Below are 25,580 nucleotides of genomic sequence, written 5' to 3'. Positions count from 1 at the left end.
GCTCCACATTCAACACCATAGTTCCCCACAGACTGGTGTCAAAGCTCAAGAACCTGGGGCTGAACTCCTCACTCTGCTTCCTGACGGACAGACCACAGGTGGTGAGGATAGGGAACCACACCTCCAGCCCACGCACTCTCAGCATCAGAGCCCCCAAAGGCCGCGTCCTGAGTCCTCTACTCTACTTTCTCTGCAGAGCCACTCACTCCTCCAACATCATCGTGAAAATTGGCAGATGACACGGTAGCGGTTGGCCCGATCACGAACGACAGGGAGACGACCTTTAGCAACTTTATCTGCAAATTATTCTAAATTTAATTGAATTTTATCATATTTTTTATTTTATTTTATTAGTGCTTCACAGTTGCACAGAGGGGCTTGTTTTGCAATGTCATGTCACTGGGGTGTACCTGTACATCCACATGTGACAAATAAAAATCTTGAATCTTGAATCTTGAAACCCATCCACAGGAAACCAAACTCAAGTCCAGTTGCCTACGTCTACAGCATTGAGCAACATACAGAATATTTTGTGGGATTGTACTTCGACACAGTGGTTCTTAGGGGAACAAAAAATTAAAGTAACGTGTCAAGTCAAGAAACGGCACAAAAAAATGTTTAATTAATTTTTATGACTTTCTTAAATTAGCTCAAAAAGCATTACAAAAACAAAACTCCGGAACAAAAAACAACAAAAAAAAATGCTTCCCCTTGGATCTCTCATTTACAACCCATTTGTGTGACAACAGATGTGGAGGCCCCAAGTCTTAAGACCTCACAGTTCCAGTTTTTAGTCTGATGAACAAGGAAGGCACCCTGACAGACATACGACATGAAGAAAGATAGACACACCCCAACAGACAGAGGGCTTGTCTTTTTGTGAGATAATTAAAAAAAAGTGTTCACTTAAAGAGATTTTAAAAAGTGCACACACACGCACGCACGCACGCACACACACACACACCTTAGATTTCAAGGACTGCAGTGTATGAATGAATTTTGCTGGTCAAAGACGTGAATTCATAATGCAGAGCTATCTGTGAAACACACACCCACGTACAAGTACACACACGCAGACGCACGCACACACACACACACACACACACACACACACACGTGTGTAAGTTCTGTCCTGGTTCTATACAGGGCTCTAAGATCCAAACTGATATAATGCCACTGCACCCCCTGTTGCTCGACCATCCTTCCAGCCATCCTCTGATGTGGTATGATATGGACTGAAGTCATTCAGAATCAAGCAAAACTCTCTCCAGGTCAGGTAAGATCAGCTGTTCTCTTCATCATCCTTCTCTGACATTTCAGATCTTTATCATCAGTTATCTGAAAATACACAAAGACTGTGTTTAACTCGGAACACATACAGTTTTATGTTCAAGTTTCCGTTTCTAAACAAATGCATTTACTGTCCCGTAATTATTCAGTGACAGCGCTCATACCCAAATTTTCACTGGTGGACCTTTTAAGTGGCAAACGTGTTTTTCCTTGTATCTCATGGTGTTCTCATTGAGAACAAGCATGGCTTGAAGCGCACAAAGGTCAGTAGACACACTTCAAAGAATAGGAACAATCACTTTGAGAATAACCGAGATGGATTATGTTCTTTTAGATTTCATTAAATAAAAAATAAAAACATTTAAATGCAGCGCTCAGTGAATGTGAAAGGCATTTTCTAACATTTGTGTTATGTGTCTGTATCTCATTCATCCATTTTCCCAGTGTATTTCCCTCACCATTGGCCCTTGGTGGCCGTGCTCCTGCGCTGCTGGGAGATGCTGTAGATTTCTTGCAGCTGTTTCTTCTGGTCATCACTGAGTGGAGCAGTCAGACTGTGGTACCAGGCTGCGTCAGTGCTCTGGACCCCTAACACATACACAAAGGCAAGCGTGTGTGTATATATACACATATTTGTCGATAACATAATAAAAGATTAAGGCTACACAGATGATTAAATTGAATGGCCAAAACTAATACACAACAAAAACACGGTTTATTTCTCTTTCTTTCTTTTTTTTCTTACCACCAACAGAAATAGTGACGGAGATCTTTAACCTGTGTTTCCGACTCCTCTTGTGCTTTAGTTGTGGCTGTAACTAAACATTACAAGTGATGACTTACTGAGCAGAGTGCATGTGAAGAACTGATACTCGTCCTCTCCATTGTCATAGTCCAGGGGTGTGCTGTACTCCTCTAGGGGTGTTCCTTCAAAGCCATCATCATCATCATCCCAGTAGTCATCTTCATCCTCATCATCGGCCTCACCTCCCTGACACATCTGCGTGCTGGACTGCTGTTGCACGGCATTTCGGTTTTCGTTCACTTCATCTTCATCACTGGGAATCTCCTCTGCCGACAAAGAACATCCATGAACAGAAAATACTTTCAAAGGGATAGAGCTCAAGGATTCTGAATTGTGATTGTATGTAATACACAGTCAGGTGCCATGGCCGCACCTCGAGCCAAGTCTAAATGCTTGCCCTCAAAACCAACATTATCAATCATTAAAACATGGCTGCCAGTGAAGGACATAAAGAAAAAGACATTTTAGTCACTTATTAAAAGGCTCATCTGATTAAATCTACGGCTTTATGTCTTTGACATCTCAAGAATCTCAAGACATCTTGATCGCTGCTTGATTTTACTGGTATAAGTTTGTCCCCCTCAGTAATCTACTGACCTGCTGCGGTTTCACAGTAACCGTCGTTTACTACAAACACCAAGTCATCCTTCTCACATACAAAGGGCTTAATGATCAGGCCCATCACAACTTAAAGAACTAGTTTTACCTGCCATCCCAGAGTCAGTTGAGGAGGTGGACACCCTCTCTGTATTTAAAGTTAGACTTAAACTTTCCTTTTTGATGAAGCTTATAGTTAGAGCTGGCTCAAGGAAACCTGAACCATCTCTTAGTTACGCCGCTATAGACCTAGACAGCTGGGGGAATTGTAGGACTATAAGCATAATCCATTCAGAACTGTCTAAACGTATAACTTGAGACAGCTGTTCTACTGTATCTGCTCCTGGTCTGGGCTTTCTTCTGTTTCTACCTCACCTCCCCTCTGTTCCCCATTGTTCCTTTCACCACAATCGGTCGAGGCAGATGCTGCACAACTTTGAGTCTGGTTCCGTCAGAGATTTCATCCTGTTAAAAGGGCCTTTTTCCTCTTGACTGATTTCTAATGCTTGCTCATCGTGTGAACTGTTGGGTTTCTCTTCCCTGTATAATATTGTAAAGGTTTCTGCTTTACTATGTACAGTGCCGTGAGATGTAATTGTATTATTCACTTGTGCCGTGAGATGTAATTGTATTATTCACTTGGCTCCTCCTGAATCTTTTCTCTCTAAACAGACAAACTGATAACACATAGAAAAGTAATGTTCATATGCTTTGCTTGCACCTACAGCATGTATGCGAGTACATGTCATATATGTCCATGAATGTTACTAGATTAGATTAGATTAAGAACCCTTTAAGTCCCGCAAGGGGAAATTCAATTTAGCAGTGAGTTAGTGAACACACACAGCACACAGTGAGGTGTAGAACATGTAACCCAGCGCAGTGAGCTGCCATGCCAGTGAGCGGCGCTCGGGGAGCAGTGAGGGGGTTAGGTGCCTTGCTCAACAGCACTTCAGCTGTGGACTGGTCGGGGATTGAACCGGCTACCTTCCGGTCTCGAGCTCGAAGCCCTAACCACTAGGCCACAGCTGCCCAAAATTTACACATCGTGATTTAATCTGCTTTCTATTTTTAATCATCCATAATGTTTTTCCCCCCCTCTTCTTCCGTCTTTGTCTCTTCTCTCACCATTTTGGTCTTCCTCCTGAGGCCCTGCCTGGGCCAGCAGATTGGGCTTGTTGATTAGGCGAGAGGCATAAATATGTTTGAGGCCCAGGAAAAGGAGTAGGATGGACGGGACAATCTGGGCGGCGACACCGTCCAGCACTGCCGGTCGGCTGGGCAGTTCCATCAGCACGCTTAGTCCAATGATACACATTTTACGGTCATGGAGTCTGAGGAGTGAATCAAGGAGAGAAAGGAAGAGAGAGAATGAGTGACTTATTTCTGAAAAGGCTTTCTCTAAGAATCCAAACAGTATGGGACAGCACTGCGGATCGAAACCAGCATCACAATCCCTGCCAGACAGATTCTGTGCTCCGGTCATGGAGGAAGTACTGAACTATATGTGTAGCATCAGGCATGTGACCTTATTCCGTGGTTTAAACATTTAATTAGCATATTGGAGGTATGAGCAGTGCATAGCGGCCTTGAAAAATGATTGCAGGATCTTCATAGCAACACAGAGCTATATGACTCTCTATGACCTCTTCTTTTTACTCTTAGTTTCCAGTTGACAGCTGTTTATTGTTACATTCATATTGTTGTCTCTGACCACAACAGCCTTCACTACAGGCTGTGACAGATGGATCCAGGCATTTAAAGACTTTTTACTTTTTATTCTTTGTTATTGTGTATTGTATGTTTTGGGTAACATCTACTGCACGTCTGTCCGTCCAGGGAGTGGATCCCTCAACTGTGGTTCTCCCTAAGGTTTCTACCTTTTTTCCCCTGGTAGTTTTTCCTTACCCTGGTCGAAGGTCTAAGGACAGAGGATGTTACCAACCCTGTGAAGTCCTGTGTTTTGTAAACTGAGGGCTATACAAATAAAGATTGATTGATTGCTTGATCAATTGAACTGTGTGTGAGCAATGTGTACACAGGTATTTAATGACAGCTAAATATATATATAAATAATATATACATATAACTTTTTAACAAAACAAAAGCATTCTTTCCCCTTCTCACCCCATGAAGAACTCGGTGTCATTCATCCACTGGTTGATGAAGTGGGCAGTGATGGGCTGTGGGCTGTGTGGGAAGTGCATGTTGTCCACAGTGTGTATGAGCAGCGCTGGGTTGTAATAGAGAGCAGCAATAGCCACCTGCAGGCACATGGTTCTCAGCTCACTGGTCTTCACTCCTCTCATCAGACGCTCCAGCACTGCCTCCACAAACAGAGGGATGCACTGCAACAAAGAAAACAGACATCAGGCCCATACACTTGTTTATATAATAATATGAAATTGTGATATTCTCACATCAGTTTTTTTGTTTTGTCCACAAACAAATATATTAGTATGTAAAGTATTGTTTTCTCTCCCTCCCTCCTTGTTCATATTTCACAGACATCCCTGATTCCAGAGCTTCAGCACCACAGCTCAACTATAACTATTGCTATATATTTTTATAGAGATACTCATTACTGCTAACGTTAGTAGTATCCTCATCCCCTCTTCATCTACGGTTTGTCATTTTCTGAAGGTAACATGAGGAGCTGGACTCGACCCCTGATGGCGATGGGGAAAGCGGCATGACGTCACAACCTGGACGAGATTCAGTTCAATTCAATTCATTCTGAAAGTTTTGTTAATATCATGTTATAATGAAAACATGGCCCACGACAAAGTTGCCAGCGCGGTGATAGAATAATATTTTTGCTAGCAATGTTTATTAATAATAATAATAATAATAATAATAATAATAATAATAATAATAATAAGACATTTGTTCATACTTATCCCATTATTAAATGTATCATATACAACATTAAATTACATAATTATATAAATACGCTCGTTTGGGCCCGAGTCATGAACAGCAGTGGCCGAAGCTGATACTGGTACGAATTTTAATTACAGTTGTCCACACTTTGATTTTTGTAATTTAAAATAAATGTCTGTTTTTGATATTAATACATTAATTGTGCATCATAAATAGTATTATTAAGTATATGTGTGATGATGATAATGCAATATTGTAATTTTTTCCCCCACTTTCTGTTCATTAGGCCGGCCCCCTCCTGACCACAATAGATGCGCATTGGCCCCCAGGTCATTTGAGTTTGAGACCCCTGATATAGATGTATAAAGCACAGCTGTAAATCGTTAAACTGAATCATACAAATTAAACTCAGAAGATATGGGAGTGTACTGAAACAGTGGGAAACAGAGGTTTTTCCCTCTCTGAGTAAATTCTATTATTATAAAAGCCTGAGTGCATTCAAATGCTACATGTCCATCTCCATCTCTTACTGACCTGGTCGATGCCTCTGCCTCTGCATTGCAGGATGATGACCTCCAACAGTTTGGCAGCGTGACACTCAGCATCCTCTCCTGGATCTGTGGTCAGCACCTACAGGTCAAATGTCAGAAAACTGCTGAACAGTCAACATTGCAGAAAGTGAACTTATGTTCAGACTTGATGCAACTGTGAGGAAATATAGTCTGACCTTTTTGCACATGCTGTAGATGACCTCTAAGTGTTTTGGGTTGGACAAGAGCATGTCTGTGTCCACAGTAATGTAATTGTGCAAGAGAGGCATCATATCTGTAACAAACACAAACCATGATTTTAATCGTTACCATTTTATCCTCATAAACATGTGGTTTGTTTTGGGATTTTTAAGTCTTTTTTTAGTGGTCAACAGTTTTGCACGGTTGGGTTTGATTCTTGTGTCATACATCGCACTCATGACTCCAGTGATAACACTCTCTGACCAATCAGTGAACGGAAGACTGTTGATGTCACATTTCAGTATCGGCTCAGCTCGCTTGGAACTTCACCAGAGCAGGTCCCTAAAAAAGCACCATGTACCAGGTACTATGCCTAATGGAAAACGAGCCTCCTGCTGATTCGATAAGAGAGTAGCCAGTGAGAAAGGGTTGGACTAAAATATCCAATAGGAAATCTGAACCCAGACACACTGAAACAAAAGCAGTTTAGGGTTAAGTTACACTTTAAAGTGATAGTATAGTTCTGTGTGCACTCCCTGCCATGGGAATAGTTTGAGATACGGGGATAAGGGCTTGCTCCAACTGCCAGCGGGGACACAAGTAAAATGGAGTTTGAAAGTTCTCCATGTGTGTGAGTGGGTTTTCTCCGGGTTCTGTCTCATATGACCAAACTTCAAAAAACATGGACCAATCCTCCAACTCTATCAAGATCACTAGATGATTTTTGTAAAATAAAGTGCTACACACACCACCTTAAAAAGATATTTGCAGCAGAATGCCATTGAGGCTGAAAACAACATTTCTGAACACAGCTTTAATACATAGGGCTCATAATACACTATTATGGTTATAATGAGCGTAACAAGTCATATATTGTAGAATTACAGGTCACTATTGAATGTTTATATTCAGCAAGTCTGTTTCATGTGGGAGCTACCTGTGAAGTAGTCAAAGCAGTCATGTTGGAAGACCTCATACAGGATTCCCAGTAGCTGCCACATCTGAGGGGAGATTGTCTGACAAGTGAGGCCAAATGCCAGGGACAAGATCTCCTCATAGAATTCTGCAGAGGAAGAAAAAACTAAAAAGCTAGTACAGCTGATACACACATTCATCACATGTAGTTTTTTTGTCTTCAACAACAACAACAATAACAATGATACATTTTAATTGTTGGTGCCTTTCTGACACTCAAGGTCACCTTACGACATAAAAATAGAATAAAATACAATAAAATATGCTTCAGAACTCATTGGACGGAGCTTCACAGTGCAGATGGACAATGACCCAAAGCAAACTGCAAAAGCAACCAAAGACTCCTTTTTTAAGGCAAATGTGGAATGTTATCAGTCAATCACCTGACCTGAATCTGATTGAGCATGCATTTCACTTGCTGGAGACCAAAATGAAGGGAAAATGCCCCAAGAACAAGCAGGAACTGAAGAGCGTGTCAGTAGAGGACTGACAGAGCATCAGCAGGGATGAAACCCAGTGTCTGGTGATGTCTATGCCTTCAGACTTCAGGCTGGAATTGACTGCAAAGGATTTGTAACCAAGTATTAAACAATGAAAGTTTTTAATTTATGATTGTTTAGTTTGTCCAATAACTTTTGGTCCCCTAAAAAGTGGGAGGCACATATAGAAAGTGTTGTAATTCCTACACCGTTCACTTGATTTGGATGTAAATTAATTTGGATTATCAAATTAAAGCTGGAAGTGTGCAGTTAAAGCACATCTTGTTCGTTTCATTTCAAATCCATTGTAGTGGTGTATAGAGCCAAAATAAAGAGAACTGTGCCGATGTCCAAATATTTATGGGCCTAACTGTATATACATACATACATACATACATATATACATACATATACACATATTTATACATATATACATATATATATACATACATACATATATATACATACATACATATACACATATATAAGTATATACATACAAAAATATATACATACACAGATGTGTATATGTATGTATATATATATATACATACATATACACAAATATATATATATATATATACATACATATACACAAATATATATATATATATATACATACATATACACAAATATATATATATATATATATACATACATACATATACACATATACATATATATACATACATATACATACATACATATACACATATACATATATATACATACATACATATATATGTATATATATATATACACACACACACACACATTGACTACAGTGACTTCTGTCACATGACCATCGTTTTCAACAAACATAATTCAGTCTCCACTAAACAGTCATTACTAAATATAGTAAATATTGAACTTTTAGTTCTCAAACACTGCAAAATCTACATTTTTGAATAACAAAATAAGATTTTGATGGAAGATTTTTTTGTTTTTGTTTGTGCTAAAGGATCATATCAACATGTCAGGGAGCAGGTGAAATCATGAAACAAACCTGTGATGAAATCATGAAACAAACCTTTGATGATTCATAGCTACACCTTTTCAAGCTCAGATGCAATCAGCGATGTGTTGACACATCAGTAATATGAGTGAGACTGCATGTGTGTGTGATTGTTTGTGTGTTGCTTTAAAAACACTGGAAGGCCCGTGCACACACCTGCCATACCTATGATCGGCTTCTGCAAGACCAGGCCAATCACCTGCAAACAGATCCCTTCAAGTTGCTGAGTGATCTGAAATGTTTCAACAAACAAGACATTACAAAAAATACGGAATGCCAGGCAGGGTGTGTGTTTACGTGTGCGTGTGTCGAGACCTCTTTGTGATCCTCCATGACAGTGAGAATAGTGTCGATGGTGCTAAGGATGCCGAGGGCCATGACAGTCTTGTCCTCGTTTTCTTCGTACTCCTCGCTCTGAAGTACCCTGGAGAAGATCTCTGCCTGCCAAACATACACACTTAAAGGTTACATATAACATCACAGGTACATATTTTAGGCCCTGCCGTAGATGAAAACATGAGAACATGAGCGTGCTTTGTGTTCCTACCAGGTTTTGCGTCATGTCCACAGCTATGGCCGCCACTTCCTGGTTGTACTCGCAGATCATCTTCTGAATTACATTGGTCAAATCATCATTCTCTGTCTCTTTCACCACATGTAGCAGTTCCTGCATGACTGGACGGATATACGGCCTGATGTACAGCTTAGCTGCACACACGTGAAAATAGAGCACATGTTTGTCACACTGTACATCACACACATTTGAAAGTTTGAGAGTCCAGTATTAAATGTTTTACAATGGAAAAGGGTCTAAGTATCAAAAACTAGAATCATAGAGATATTATTTTGTGTGCATGTTGTACTTATTTCATGGCCACGATGTAGGTATAATGTGCGAACGAAGTAATAACAATATCATTCCTGGACAGCTGGGTAAGCAAATTGTGCGCACCTTCTATAAGGTCTCAGGTAGAGGCGGCGACAGCTACGCGCTGGAAAGGTTAAATTGTTCATATGATAGATTTTTATTTTAGGCTGGGAATGAGCTACAGAGATTTTGGACGCCGGGATAGATTTCATTGTTGACCAACTGTAAGGCCCTGGAAAGGATCACGGTTATTGGTGGATGTATACAAAGTGTAAATAACACGCCATTTCTATCAGGAAAGAAGACGTGAGGATCCTCCTCTCTCTACTGGACCCCATGGGTTCTGCAGCACCCTCTGCTGATGACCCCAAAATGTATTTACCCCACAAATATGTGAAATAAAGTGAAAATAATTAAGTGGTAAAAAAGAAAATACTAAAAGTTAACATGTCTGGGGCTCCGTATAAATCAACCGCAAAGCAATGAAGTCCCCTCCCTATTTATCCACAGACCTTGTTCCTGGTTGCTGACCAATGCTTGCAGAGCAATGGCAGCCTCCACCTTGACGGGCATCTCTTTGTCGTTGATCAGATCCTGTTTTACCAACTCCACAGCGTTCCTCAGAACCACGTCGTCATGGAAACGCAGTGAGCTGAAGCAGTGGAGCACCCAGCACGCCTGACAAGACACAGCAGAAAGAAAGCAGATTAAAACAGCAACTGGAAAGCTCTCATTCAATCTACTGTGTTCTGATTTAAATCAGGCCTGATAACATGGTTTACTGCAGCTTCCTCTGAAATTCTCAATTAATTATAATGCATTTGAAAGACAAGTATGAATGATTTAATAACTATTATTTATGCTGCGGGGGGATGGGTCGTTCGTCGGTCTGTCGGAGGGAGCCCTGGGGGGCCTGGCTGTGGCTCGCCATGACTGGAGGGGTGGTGGCGGGCGACGAGCCGGTGGCTCTGTGGGGGCCAACTTTGGGCGCCTTGGCCCCTGGATGTACGGTGGGTCCCTGTACTGGGGGCGCGAGGTCCGCCTTGTCGGATCCTCGGGCCTCTGACCCATGCCTGCGCTTGGGGGCCAGCCCAGTGCGTGTCCGGGACCCTGCCGTCTCCTGTTTCCTGGGGGCCCCTGGCTGGGGTACCTACGTGGGCCTCTGTTTATTCCCCTCCAGGGGCCACCCTGGGGGCCTAGGTGGTTTGTGGTTTGGCCTGTGCCCGTGGTGTTGTTGCTTCCTGAGTGGGGGGGCTCAGACCTTGCGGCTCCCCTCCCTGGTCTTGTGCGGGGTGGACGTGCGGCACGTGGGGCCGGTGGATGCTCCACGTGCCTGGGTTACTAGTGGCCTTCTCCCAGGGAGCTGGGGGGGGGGGGTGGTGACATGGTTTTCATCATGGATTCCCGACCACACCTAGTGACAACCTCTGCACATACATGTGCATAGATGCACGCACACACACACACAGATATACAGACACACCCTCACCCCCTCATCCACACCCATATGAAAAATAAATATATACATAAATATTATATTGTATATTAATAGTATTACAGTCCTGTAATTACTCGTCCTGCAAATAGCAAAATCTGTTCAACACCAACAGGACATGCAGTCAGCCATAGTGCATGCCATGTTTCAAAAAAACAAAAGCAAATCACACTTTTATCACACGACAAACATACAACTGTTATACCATGTGAAGAGAGGTTCACATACTCTGGCTCGCAGGTAACCACTGGTAGAATTAAGCAAAGGGAATGCGTAGTTCTGCAGCAACAGCTCCATCTGTTCCCTGTACATCCGCTTCTGGAGAATCACAGAGCACAGCACATCACTTTGACAGTTTCTTAAAGGCTTCATCTGGTCATGGCTTCATGTAATTTGTGACCCGCCAGGGACCAAGCGGGAACAAGTCGGCAAAGCGCAAAACGAGAAAAAACAGGAAAAGGTTTTTTGTTTTTTTTCAAAATTAGGGATTTCCGTTTTTTACTGAATTTTTGGTTCTTGTTAAATGTGAGCCAAAACCATCACAATTAAAAGAACCAAAGACTACTTCAGTATGTGTGTATTGAATATATATAATAAAGTGTTTCACTATTTGAGTTGAATTACTGAAATAAATTAACTTTGCCACGATACTCTAATTTATTGAGATGCACCTGTAAATACAGACAAGTTACCATTTAACCCACTAAATACAGTCAGGTCAGTGAACAAAAAGGTAAATTTTTAGGGCATGCTACCACACTAATGGCATCCTACTGACTCCCATCTCCCATACTTCTCTGGATTTGTTCCTACACCTTGGTTGATGTCCAATTCAGGGGCTTTCAAGCAATTCCCTCAAATTCATGGGCTGATTGTGCCGACACAGCTTAAGATGGGAGGGCAATTTGAAAGAGCTGCTTAGCCCATGGCATTCACTTTTATTGATTTGCAGCACCATCTGGCCAAGTGATTGTCCTGGGGATCTTGAGCAAGTTTGTCTTTGTCATTTTCTTTGGTGAGCCAAATATCTTTGAATTTACATTTCCCAGGCATTGCATTTCCCTTCATGTAAGTTGCTCTCTCTTGCTAAACGTTACTCGCTCATTGTTCTGCACGGAATCTCATGTCAACGGTAGAGAGAGACAGTGTACCTTAATTGCTCACAACACCGCTCGTACATCAAGCAATGCAGGGCACATAAGAGTAGGTGGTGTGACAAAAAAGGGCACAGTGGCAGGAGAAATTTACCTAAATATCAACTTAAATTCTTTCTTGCACAAACTTAAAGACCCATGTCTTTTTAGGGCAATTATTAAACACTTTTTTTCCTTTCTTTTTTTCAAATTAACACTTACAATAAGTTCAATGACCCACAGAAACCCTGTATATGAAAACAAAACAGACACATAGATGTGTTTCTGTGGATGTGTGTGCACCTTCAATAAAAGGTCACTCAGAGCACCAATGCAGTGCAGTGCTCCATCCTTCCTGCAGGGGTCAGCAGAAGGGTTCATCAGTATCTGGTGGCAGAACTCCATCATGTGGGGAAGAACCTGCCATGAAAATGAAACCACTTTGTTAAGACTAGAGGCTGTGTTTGTGTGCTCTTTTGTACGTGTGTTCCCTCAGTCTCCAACTAACTTAACTGATTTTCAGTGTTCTACTCATTGTAATATCTCAGACTAAGATTTCTGATCAGCATGTATTTCATAAAACCTCATAATACCTGCCTTAAAAAAACTGAGAACAATATAAGAGAAATTTCACTCATTCCACACATTAAAGGTTCACTCTATGTGTTAAGTAAGTTAGTTGTTTTTTTGGCTCAGCAATGAAGTTTTGTAGCCTATTATATTATATATATATACATATACACACAGTGGTATGCAAAATGTGGGCACCCCTGTACATTTTTTTTTATAAATCATTGGTTGTTTGGATAAGAAATGTCAGTTAAATATATCATATAGGAGACAAACACAGTGATATTTGAGAAGTGAAATAAAGTTTATACTATTTACAGAAAGTGTGCAAGAATTATTTAAACAAAATCAGGCATGTGCCTGTAATTGTACTGATTTCAGTACCTTTAGCTAGCACTATTTATTGGAACTCAAAATTGGTTTGGTAACCTTAGTGACCCTTGACCTCCATACACAGGTGAATCCAGTCATGACAAAGGGTATTTAAGGAGGTCAATTGTAAGTGTTTCTCCTCTTTGCATCTTCTCTGAAGAGTGGCAACATGGGAGCCTCAAAACAACTCTCAAATGACCTGAAAACAATGATTGTTCAACATCATGGTTTAGAGCAGGGGTCACCAACCTTTTTGAGACAGAGAGCTACCTTAAGGGTAAAAAATAATATGGAGGGCTACCATATAATATTTTTATGGTTTGTTTACCATTTAAATGATTAATATTATGCATTCAACTGCATACACATTCATTCCAGTGCTTACTCCTAACGATTATCAGTTTGTATAAACAATATCAAAGATATTTTACTGAGCGATCATACGGATACATGCAAGTGAGGTGAAGTGAAGTGAGCCCGCGGGCACCGTATTGGCTGCCCGCGGGCTACCAGGTGCCCGCGGGCACCACGTTGGTGACCCCTGGTTTAGAGGAAGGATACAGAAAGCCATCTCAGAGATTTAAGCTCTCAGTTTACACTGTGAGGAACATTGTGAGGAATGTGAAGACCACAGACACAGTTCTAGTTAAGGCCTGATGTGGCAGACCAAGAAAAATCTCAGATAAACAGAGGTGAAGGATGGTGAGAACAGTCACAGTCAACTCACAGACCAGCTCCAAAGACCTACAACATCATCTTACTGCAGATGGTGTCACTGTGCATCGTTCAACTATTCAGATGCTGTATGGAAGAGTAACGCAGAAAAAGCCCCGTCACAAACAGAGTCACTTGAGGTATGCTAAAGCACATTTGGAATAAGGTGCTGTGGACTGATGAAACTAAAATAGTTATTTGGGCAAAACAAGGGGCGTTATGCATGGTGGACAAAGAACACAGCATTCCAAGAAAACATTTTTGGAGGTGGTTCCATCATGCTGTGGAGCTGTGTGGACTGGGAATCTTGTGAAAATTGAGGGTCGCATGGATTCCACTCAATATCAGCAGATTCTGGAGAACAATGTCCAGGAATCAGTGACAAAGTTGAAGTTGTGTCGGGGCTGGATCTTTCAACAAGACAACGACCCTAAACACTGCTCAAAATCTACTAAGGCGTTCATGCAGAGGAACAAATACAACGTTCTTGAATGACCATCTCAGTCCCCAGACCTGAATATTATTGAACATTTGTGGTGTGATTTAAAGCGGACTGTCCATGCTCGGAAACCATCAAACCTGACTGAACTGGAGATGTTTTGAAATTCTTTCACACTTTCTGTAAATCATATAAACTTTATTTCACTTCTCAAATATCACTGTGTATACATATAGAGTATATACATATGTATACATATAAGGCTGTCAATCTTATGCAGTTCAAGGGAGCCAGTTCTAGATTCTAGACCAGAGAGAAAAGGGTCCTCACCTCCTTGCGCTTGCGTGCAGCTTTACATAAGAGGCTCTGAGCAGCAGTGGCAGGGAGGGCGTGATCATCATACATGTCTGTGACCGAGACAAACACAAAGGAAATTAAACAACACATTTCACAGCATGTGGACATTCAGTCTCTGTGACTTTTTTTCCCCACTGTACACTAACTCTGATGCTACAAGGTCCCAAAGAATCTTGGGTAAACTCGTAATAAATATAATGTTGGCCTAAAATGTTTGAATACTCACTGAACTTCATGCGGATGTATTCATAGGGGTCTTCCTGCCACAGTTTCTCATCCTCATCTTTGTAACACATGAGAGGGAAGACGACGTCTTGGCAAATGGTCTGTCAGACATGAAGGTGCTTTATAAACAGGAGGACAACTACAGTGCTACAGTGAACTAAAAGCAACACTCAACAACAATGAGACCAATGTAACAAGATACAAGACATACAAGAACGCTTTCACTTCCTCATTAAGTGGTTCAGGTTTTTTTGTTTTTTTTAGTGTGGCTATGAGCTACTGACACATAGTCAGTGCTCGCTGAGTCATGAGTGCCTCCTGCACCAGCCTGAGACACATACGCTCCCGCTCAGTTATCTCGTCATAAAACCATATTCGACTTTAACAAACACAGACATGCTGCATACCCACAGAAAGGTCAGAAACACTTCTAATGAAGAACTACACTTCCCAACATACTTTGGGGACAAACTCCCGGTCTGATTGATCATTACAGAGCAACATTAGATCGTTCTGATTAGAGAAGGGCGAATGTTTGCACAAATGCGTCATATGCATTTATGTCCTTTTGACAGGAATTTGGAGACAGGGGTCTGCACTAAAGCATCCCCAGAACATAATACTCCCACCACCGTGTTTTACTGTGGGGATCGTGTTCTTTGTGTTATACACTTCTCTGTTTGATGTCTTTATGGCCAAAGAGCACTAGTTTTATCTCATCTGACCAAAGGACCTGGTATGCACACTCTTTCTCCAGGTTGTCCTGAGCATACTTCAGTCTGGCTTGAAGGTGTCTCTTGTGCAGAAGTGGAGTTCTTCTTAGTCTGCAACCCCGCAGTCCATGCAGAGCTTTAGTGATTGTCTTCTTTGAGACTACAAAGTCATTCATGAGTGTCTTGGCAGCTGTTCTGAGCTCTGTAAACACATCTCTCACAGGTTTTCTTTCCGGAGTGAAATATTTCGCTTCCTACCTCTGCCTGGCTTGTTCTGTATGGTGTGGCTCTCTTTGAAGTTCTTGATGATGCTTCTCACTCCAGTTCTTGACATTTGGAAATGCTGTGATAACTTCTGTATATCCTTCGCCTGCTTTGTGAGCATCAACAATGCTTTTCCTCAAGTCTAAACTGATGTATTTATTATTATTATTATTATTATTATTATTATTATCATCATTATTATTATTAAAAAGGTCAGTTCTTAAAGGGGCTAATAATTTTGACCCTGGTAGTTTTTGCCCACAAATAATAGCGATATGTTTTGCCCATATCACCCACATCGAATTCAGCCTGGACACTAAAAACTAGAGTGAAAGGCATATTTGTATATAGGGCAATAATTGCACACTCTTCAGGACACAGACTGAGAATTGAGACACACCCAGTGATTATGATCCCTTTGATATGAGCTATGAATGGAAGTGGGCAGGGTTTCTCGTCTGACCCACCTGCATATGTGGCTTCATCTGTTTCCAGGTTAGGGAATGTGACAGGCTCTGGTTGAGGTAGTTGAGACACTTCTGCAGGACACGGGGTGTGATGTACTGCTTTTGTCTGTGCTGGTCCACCACTTTAAGCAGGACCTGTATCGATGTCACAACACATAAATAAAAACATGTATGTATGAGTATGAGCAACAATGAGAAAAGACAAAGAAATATTCACGTCCTCACCTGTTGTATGCCAACTGCGTATGTCTTTAGGAAAAAATCGGCAAACTCGCTGTACTCCTTTGTCACATTTCCAGGACTTCCATATCTGTATTTCAGAGCAGAAACATGTAAACAGCTTGTCATGTTGCTCCAAAATCTCTAAATCTGGTGACTGATGTGAAGTGAGGGCAACTTCACCCACCGCTCAAAAAGTCTAGTAAGGATTCCCAATGACCACTTCTTACACTTCCACCATGCCAGTTCAGGACGGTCGTCCTCATCAACCTCCAGTGTCTCCTGACAAACAGACATACTGTATGGTCAGATCAAGGATCAGACACTTCACACAGTCACACTTGGAAGATTCACAGCACATTCTCTGTCCATCTTGGCCCGAGCTCATCAGCAACAGCCTCTTTGGCTGTGTGGTCCCACAAGGCAATGTTTTAAGGCCCTCTCCTGTTTTCTGCCTATGGTATCCATCTTTAAAAACATCATGTTGCTTTTGCTGATGATGTTCAGAGCTATCTTCCGAACACCTAACAAGGACTTAATTAAATCCTTAAAGAATTCAAGGTATTCAATCATGAATGGATATATATTTTATATATTTAACAGAAAACTGAGATAATTTTATATGGAACATCTGATATTTTAAATGATATTGACACTGCTGTTGGTCCGCTCCCATCTTTTAGTCATTCATCCATGAAAAAGTTTGGTGTGTTCATTGACAATGCTTTCAAAATGGATTAACGGATCAACTCAGATGTTAAAAGCACTTATTAGGAGGTGCTGCGCTGTAGCTGTAGTATCGCAAGATTACATGAGATCTGCAATCAAACATGGTGGCACACATGTAGACCAAACATTTTCTCTAATCTACACATTGCCAAAAATCCTAGATTAAGTTTAAAAAGAAGACATAGAGGGAAGCATTTACCCATCATTTATCCTATGTTCTCTGGAAGAAAAAGAGAAAAGAAGAGGCTGGGGGATATGAAGGGCTATAATGACGAGCATTTTCACTGGCTGGTAAGCCTCAAAACAACTCTCAAATGACCCGAAAGCAAAGATTGTTCAACATCATGGTTTAGGGGAAGAATACATAGAGTTATCTCAGAGATTTAAGCTCTTAGTTTCAACTGCGAGGAACATTGTGAGGAATGTGAAGACCACAGACACAGTTCTAGTTAATGCCTGAAGTGGCAGACCAAGAAAAAGTCAACCCACGGACCAGCTCCAAAGACCTACAACATCATCTTGCTGCAGATGGTGTCACTGTGCAACGTTCAACTATTCAGCGCACTTTACACAAGGAGATGCTGTATGGAAGAGTAATGCAGAAAAAGCCTTTTCTCTGCACCCGCCACAAACAGAGGTATGCTAAAGCACATTTGGAGAAGCCAGCTTCATTTTGGAATAAGGTGCTGTGGACTGATGAGGGTAAAATAGAGTTATTTGGGCAAAACAAGGGGCGTTATGCATGGTGGAAAAAGAACACAGCATTCCAAGAAAAACACTTGCTTCCTACAGTAAAATTTGGTGATGGTTCCATCATGCTGTGGAGCTGTGTGGCCAGTGCAGGGACTGGGAATCTTGTTAAAGTTGAGGGTCGCATGGATTCCACTCAATATCAGCAGATTCTGGAGAACAATGTCCAGGAATCAGTGACAAAGCTGAAGTTGAGCCGGGGCTGGATCTTTCAACAAGACAACGACCCTAAACACTGCTCAAAATCTACTAAGGCGTTCATGCAGAGGAACAAATACAACTTTCTTGTATGGCCATCTCAGTCCCCAGACCTGAATATTATTGAAAATTTGTGGTGTGATTTAAAGCGGACTGTCTCTGACACGTCTAATTAATGGCTAACGCTAATCTGCCTGTCTCTCGTTAGCCGCGGAGCGACAACAACACACTGGGCTGGACTAAACCAAAATAGTGGAAATCAAGGGTTAGGGTTAGGTTGAGTGCAATGCAGGTCGTTGCGTCATTGCGCTCCATCGACACGGTTAATGCGGCTAATTATATTATTAATGCTGCCATGAGACACCTGCAGGCCGCCAGTGTCCCATGCATGGCGCAGTGGACTTAACGTATGACAACTACATGATATTAAGTTGAAATGTATTAAAATTTTAATTAGAAAATTTAACTATAATTATAATATTAAAAATAATTTCACACATTTCATACACATACACATACACACACACACACACACACACACACACACACACACACACACACCCTAATAAACAAATGAATACAAGATATCTGGTACTGTAAAATACATTTTCAAATAAATGTGATTATTAAATAATCAATCCAATATATTATTTTAAAAAATACATATATGATGTGTCCTCACTAAGACATAAAAACAAGTTTGTGTGCGTGTGGCTTACAGCAGGGACGTCTCGGTCCATGATAGCTCGGAAGATTTCCATCCACTGTGTCATCACTGCATTGTTGATCAGCTGGAGAGGCAGCGAGTACTGCAGGACAATGACAATGACATTCCTGCTCTTAGCAACACAATTACTGTCATACTTACTGTATGTACACGTTCGCTGGACTGATGTTTCAGTAAGACAGAGGTATCGTTTAAAAAAAAGAGAGAGAGAGACTGAGAAAAGCAGCGGTGTCACTCTCCAAATCCTTGATTCGATTTGATTTTAAGGTCACGATTCAATTCAATTCTCAGTCTTATTTTCTCTCATTTATCGCAGATGGGTCTATCATTTATAGACTTGACTAGTTTAGTCTTGACCATTGGAGCATTGTTTTTTTAATTCCCATTTTTAGTGTCTACATTGCGTCATGTCAAGTGATATTAAATATTAAATTGTTAAGGCCCCTAAATAAATACTAATTAAATGCTTTAATCCAGGGTATTCCACCACCAAATAAGGTTGTATGTTGGTTGTATGCCAATGTTAAGAGGATAAATGGCCATATTTCAGGTCTTTGTTGTAAATATCAGCCTCTCCTCTAGATGGCACTATAAACTACTTATTTCCCCTTTCATGATTGTGATTAAAACGTCTCGCAAATATCAAAATAAATCCTAAAATGAAACCAATCTGTTAGCATCTTGTCCGACTACAAAGAGTTGAACACACACCTGTACAAGAGCGTGGAAGATCTTAAGAATCTGCTTCTGAATGAGGACAGAGAAGATGGTGCCGTCGACCATAAGCTGACTGATGAGCTGCTGGATTCTTGGCAGAAAGATCTGCATCGCTGCCAGCAGGGGTTCCCTCTCATCGGCCTTTCTGTACCTGAGGTAAAAACACACACAAATATGCCTCAATGCTGCCATTGGATTTCTCAATTAGATTTTAAGATATTTAGTTAAGTAGTTAAGATATACATGTACACATTTCAAATAACGTTTATAAAATAAGTTGTAATTAACAACTTTTTGTAAATTATTAATTCACCAAGTCAAAGGTGATATAGGCGATATATAGACATAGCTGTAAATTAGTTACCACAACTTTTTTTTGCCATTTGCCTATTGTCACAATTTATATTGTGATTTGGTTGTTGTTTAAAGCTCACATAGAGTGGTCCTGTTGCACATAAATATTAGTTATGGAGGTCTACTTGCATACATTAACTTGTTTTTATGGTCAAAAACCTCCTAGTTTCTGTAAACGAGCCAATAGAAATCCTCTTTTCTGACAGTGTTTTTCTGCTGCGAGATTTCAGAGTGAACTTTCACCCCCAGAAGACAGAGTCTTGTGATTGGCCAGTACTATCCAGCACATCTGTTCTCAGAAGCGCAGCGCCCCCCTCTGGAACGGTGGATGCACTGCTACTCATTATCAAAACATTGTTTTAACAGTGTTTAAAAATAGCTTCTTCACGACTCCCCACCGCAGTCCCTTTGACGACCTTTGACCCGGAGTCAGACCCAGAGTGAGAAGACACTGTCGCTCGTGAAACACCTCCACAACGGACGTTATTCTTCTTCTGCGGTTCAATGTATGCAACCGGATGTGCCCGGACTAGTGCCCGGAGCAGGACGATCTGCTGTTCAGGAGAACCGCTGTTTACGTAACTATTACGGGATTTTCAGAGATCTCACTGAGCCCGAGATTACAATAAAACACAACGTTCTCAACAGTGGCTGAACTGTTTGTTTAGAACCTTCAGGGCTTCATAAACAAGGTAATGACGCAGATACACACTAAAAAACAGCGTTAATAGGAACTTCCGGTCTAGTTCCGCTTTAAAAAAAGATGGTCCCGATATAGAAAGTTTTATAAAACACTGGTCTATACTCACTCATAAGTTTTAACCAACTGATAGAGAGCCAACAGGCTGCCATACCAGCTGCCACTGTTCTGAGACTGCAGATACATGCCGATCTTGTCCACGATAGCTGTCCAGCGGCCAGGGAAGTCGTGTTTGATGATTGCTCGCAGACACATAGTCAGCTGAGCGCTAGAGATAGTACAAACACATATGCAGTCACTAACGGCTATAGCAAAGAACCAACGGTCAGTTTTACTCATTACATGTTCTTTCCTATGCAGATGCAACACTCCCCTTCACACACTCTACCACCATTTTAGAATAATTATGTTTTCAAGTTAAAGTCATCTGCTGAGAACGATAGGAATTTTTTTTTACCGTATGGACTCTGGACAGCGAATGATGCCCTCCACAATATGATCTCTGATCTGCTGCCGGTCGTTCTCGTGGATATTGAAGGGAAAGACAACCTCACCCAGAGATGGCTCCCTGTCCTGCCAATACTGACTCACCATATTCTTCAGATAGATGGCAGCTACATATATACATGTGTGTGTGTGTGTATGTGTGTATATATATATATATACACACACACAGGGAGAGAGAGATAGAGAGAGATAATAAGGCCACACTTTTGACAACATGAATAAAGCATCGCATAATTACTTATCATAACGAGCTACGTTTGGATTCCGATTAATTTAATAATGGATAATAATCAGCAGTCTTACCTGCCTGGCGAATGGGAAATTCCACCTGCTCCGACACAATAATCTGGAGCAGAGTTGGCGCAAAGTTGATGATCTTGTAGGACTGCATCACAAAGCAGTGAAGATGAGTTTGAAAATGGTTAAACTGAGTTATTAACTCAACTTAAATCCAGCTTTTCAACAGAATCACCAAATTAAACTTTAGGCACAATGGTCACAGTGGTCAATTTAGTGCCACCTAGGTAGAGAAGTGGCATTTTACACTCAATCAAAATAGCTTTGCTTCACTCTCACCATACAAGTGCATATGAGAAACTATGGTAGCTCTCAGGGAACATATAAATAAATCAGACCCCTCCTGTGTTAATGTATAAAAAAACATTCTTAATGGATAAAGTTTTTCTTTCCATTAAATTAGAGAGAATAAGCCACATATTGAGAAGCTCACAGAAAAACAAATGATATGGTTTGGGACCCTTTCATTAAATATAAAGAGCTGGACCATTTGAATATTTCCTATTAATACTATAATCTAACCTTAAACTCAACTAAATGATGACAGGACTGGCAGGCAACAGACATGCATGTTTCTTTTTTCTTTCCTTATTTGTTATACCATGCTTTGTTTGCAGGTGTACACATGCATGCATCTTGTGCAGTCTGCATAGTATGTAACAGTGTCACATTTGGTCTCCGTTTTTTAAACAGTTATTGGGAAAATGTAATTATTGATTATCAAAATGGATGAATTTAGTAATCGATTAATAATCCATAACTGAATAATTGTTGCAATCCTAGAAAGATTTAAATTACTAAAACTCTTAAAGTGGTTAATTTAATGTGACACAAATCTTGTCCCAGAACCTCTCCAGATCGGGACTTTGTTTTGAAGACAAAACATTGTTCAAGAGGAGAAACAGCAGCAGAAAACCTCGCTGGTCACTTTATTAAGTCCACACAAAACCAAAAAGAAGTGGTTGATGACTGTACAGGCTAATCCAGGCAGGAAACAGAAAACAAACTCAATGAGATTATGATTGTAATTGAATATAAGACATGAATACAGATTATAGTTGATCAGTGCACATTGCCTCTTTCTATTTATAAATGCCTCTGTGGAAATCATTTAAATGATGCTTTTCATCGTCGATTAATCCGGGGCTATTCAACTATTCAAAATCTCCGGAGGGCCAGCTTTTCTGAAGGCTGTCCAGCCAGTGGGCCGGTCAACCCCATGTACTGCTATTTTGTGTTGCATGTACAGTAAATGGATACAAATAGATACAAAATGCTATAGATTATTTCGCACTTATTCATTGAAATTGCTGCTAGTTTTGTGCTAAACAGTAAGGTAACAAAACCACCAACATTCAGGTACAATACAATTTGTGTATAGTGCAAAAAGGTCACAGTTACAGTACCACCAACATTTGGGTATAACAGTCACAATTGGCTCTTACAAATTTAGAGGTAATAATATAAACAACATTAAGGTGCAATGGCCAGAAAGGGCTATTTTTTTGCAGAAATATAAGTAACAGTACCAATAATATTCAGTTGGCTCATAGTGCAAAATATTCTGCATACATACATAGACTGTGTACAATTACAGCTGTACTAGTATTTGCCAGAAAAGGGAGGCAAAGTATCACAAAGTGCCAGAAGCTGAACAATCAAAGTTATTTTATCTTGTAAATATGTACACTTTAATGACCCATTTCGTCAATTACTTGTTTTTCTTGATTCCATGCCTTTCTATGGTACTGTGCACCTAGACACTTAAGCTTTTATTTCATTTTATTTTTTACTAATTAAAACATAACTATGTGATTGTTTAGTTTCTTAAATGTGAATATGTTCTGATTTCTTTGCTCCTTATTACAAATACATCATTAAAAACTAAATCATTTTGGTTAGTGGACAAAACTTTGAGAACCTCGTAATTTCTACGTTTTAGAAAACATTTTCTGAAATGTTACGGACCAAACGTGTACTCATTTATTCGATAAAATAATTACATATACAGATTAATCGATTAGGAGAATCGTGAGAAGAATCTACCTACATTAACATGTTCTGACTGTAATGTCTTGGCAATGTTACCAATAGACAGTATTTTTTTTTTAGTCGATTATTTGTTTCAGCACGACATTTGTATAAATCCCTGTGATGTATTGATCAAATGCTTCGTTTATTGTTGTTATTGCTAGCTAACGTGTGCAGGCATGATCGAGTCTCGCTGCTCCTGAGGAACTAACTCCTATTGTTAGGAGGGGAAAACGCTGTAATCACGCTGCTGATCCTCAGGCCTCCTGGCACAAAACAGCCAGAACAGGGGCGAACATTCACCAGTAAAAGACCGAGTTGGATGACACAAACACGGCCTGTCCTCCACCACAAACACCGGCATCATTTCTGAGCCAAAAAACGGGTTCCTACAGCTGCGCTCTGAAAACAAACATACAAAGCAGAACTACTTCAGCTCACCCACCTGATTGAGCTCATTCTCGGCTGCTATCCTCAGGTTTGGGTCGATGGTTCCTTTCAGAGCCTGGATTATTCTGTTAGGATCCATGTGTGTCCAATTCCACAATCCTCACAGTTAGAACATATGTAGCTCTGGCTAACGATTGTCTTCCGCAGCGACTGTAGCAACACAGAGAGTTAGTGGCACGGCTTCCGGTAAGTGCTTTCAAAATAAAAGCATCATAGGTGGAAACCGTGGTTTATCACTGTGTGGCGCAGCATTAACAAGTTTACATTGAAGGCGGAAGATCTTGTGATTCCGTTGTTTCAATCAAAACTTCACAGCTTTGCGGTAAAGAAACAAAGTTCTACCGTCAACCGACCGGCGGTAGACGTAAAACAGTAGACGACGCTGAAGTTGGCACCACATTCGCCTCCGGTTCTCTTTAAGTTTCCGTTCCACCTTAAAAAGTGCAAGTTTCAGCCACTGGGTGGCGAGCTATTCTGCAGAGCAGTGCTGATCACACAGCTGTTGATATGGGGGTGTTTTTTGTTGTTTTTTGGTTAAAAGGTGCATATACATACAATAGATAAAAATATTCTGGTGCATACTTGTATTTATTAAACAACACAAAAATTAAACACTTTAGAAGAACAGCATTCAATAATATTTAGTCATGTGAGGGGGAGATTGTTGATATACATTGTTATAATGTTATTGATATAGCACTGTGGAAATCTGGTGAAAATCCACTTCAAAAATCATAATTTTGACACTTTTATTGCAACAGTTGCTGACTTTGCAGTGCCACCTAATGGCCAAATAAGGTTTCCTGTTGAATGTCTCACCTGATTCACATACTACAGCTTCTCACCTTTCCAGTGATGACCCATATATTCACATTTACTGTGGAAATTTGGAGAAAATGCATTTCAAAAACTGTATTTTGGAAGCAGCGGAATAAAAAGTCTTATACTTTCTACACAGTGAATGAACTATTTAAACAATAACATATACATTTTAAATATAGTGATAGGAGGTAGAGTTTATATTGTTGTTTAGAAGTAGTTTTAGTATGAAAGACAAAAACGACTGTTTTAAAAAGAGAAGCACGCGAGGTCACGTGGAGCAGAGACCACGCCCCCCAGCGGCCAGGTATCACAGGTGACGTAAATGAGCAGGTGATTAGGCCAACCACTGACACCTGTGTGTGTGTGTGTGTGTGTGTGTGTGTGTGTGTGTGTGTGTGTGTGTGTGTGTGTGTGTGTGTGTGTGTGTGTGTGTGTGTGTGTGTGTGTGTGTGTGTGTGTGTGTAAGCCAACTCCTTCAAATGCTTCATTCTCCGCTGAACCTCAGTGAATCATCACTTGAGCAGCTGAGCCTGAACTGAAGGTGAAGTAAAAACGCTCAGTCGATCCTTTTGTCTTTAATCTTGTTCACGTTTGAACGCGTTGTTTCTTTCTAACGTGTCTTTGTTTTTTTTTTTAACAGACTCTGCGGCTGAAATACTGCTCATCCACCCGCCGTGATGTCTGTTC

General features: G+C 40.7%; 1 protein-coding gene across 3 annotated transcripts; it reads right to left on the bottom strand.

Moving 5' to 3' along the window:
• Positions 1–858: 858 nt before the first annotated feature.
• On the bottom strand, positions 859–24,150 carry ipo8 (importin 8; the record flags this gene model as incomplete). Of its 3 annotated transcripts, none has more annotated exons than XM_083907196.1 (25): positions 859–1,338; positions 1,749–1,878; positions 2,134–2,361; positions 3,821–4,026; positions 4,820–5,040; positions 6,110–6,205; positions 6,303–6,400; positions 7,244–7,369; positions 8,932–9,007; positions 9,091–9,216; positions 9,323–9,483; positions 10,156–10,321; positions 11,367–11,456; positions 12,575–12,691; positions 14,697–14,773; positions 14,950–15,049; positions 16,393–16,527; positions 16,618–16,702; positions 16,799–16,893; positions 19,008–19,097; positions 19,727–19,883; positions 20,896–21,054; positions 21,244–21,400; positions 21,597–21,678; positions 24,067–24,150. In XM_083907196.1, coding segments are annotated over 25 exons (3,063 nt in total). The 3 variants fall into 3 exon arrangements, with proteins under 3 accessions (XP_083763322.1, XP_083763323.1, XP_083763321.1); XM_083907197.1 differs by having other exon boundaries at positions 8,941–9,007; XM_083907195.1 differs by lacking the exon at positions 859–1,338 and having other exon boundaries at positions 1,745–1,878.
• Between the last annotated feature and the right edge of the window lie 1,430 nt (positions 24,151–25,580).

Source organism: Microchirus variegatus (assembly GCF_963457635.1).
Source record: "Microchirus variegatus genome assembly, chromosome: 20".
Lineage (NCBI taxonomy): Eukaryota > Metazoa > Chordata > Actinopteri > Pleuronectiformes > Soleidae > Microchirus > Microchirus variegatus.
Note: the sequence above shows the minus strand (reverse complement) of the source record. Positions and strands in the feature narration are given on the sequence as shown.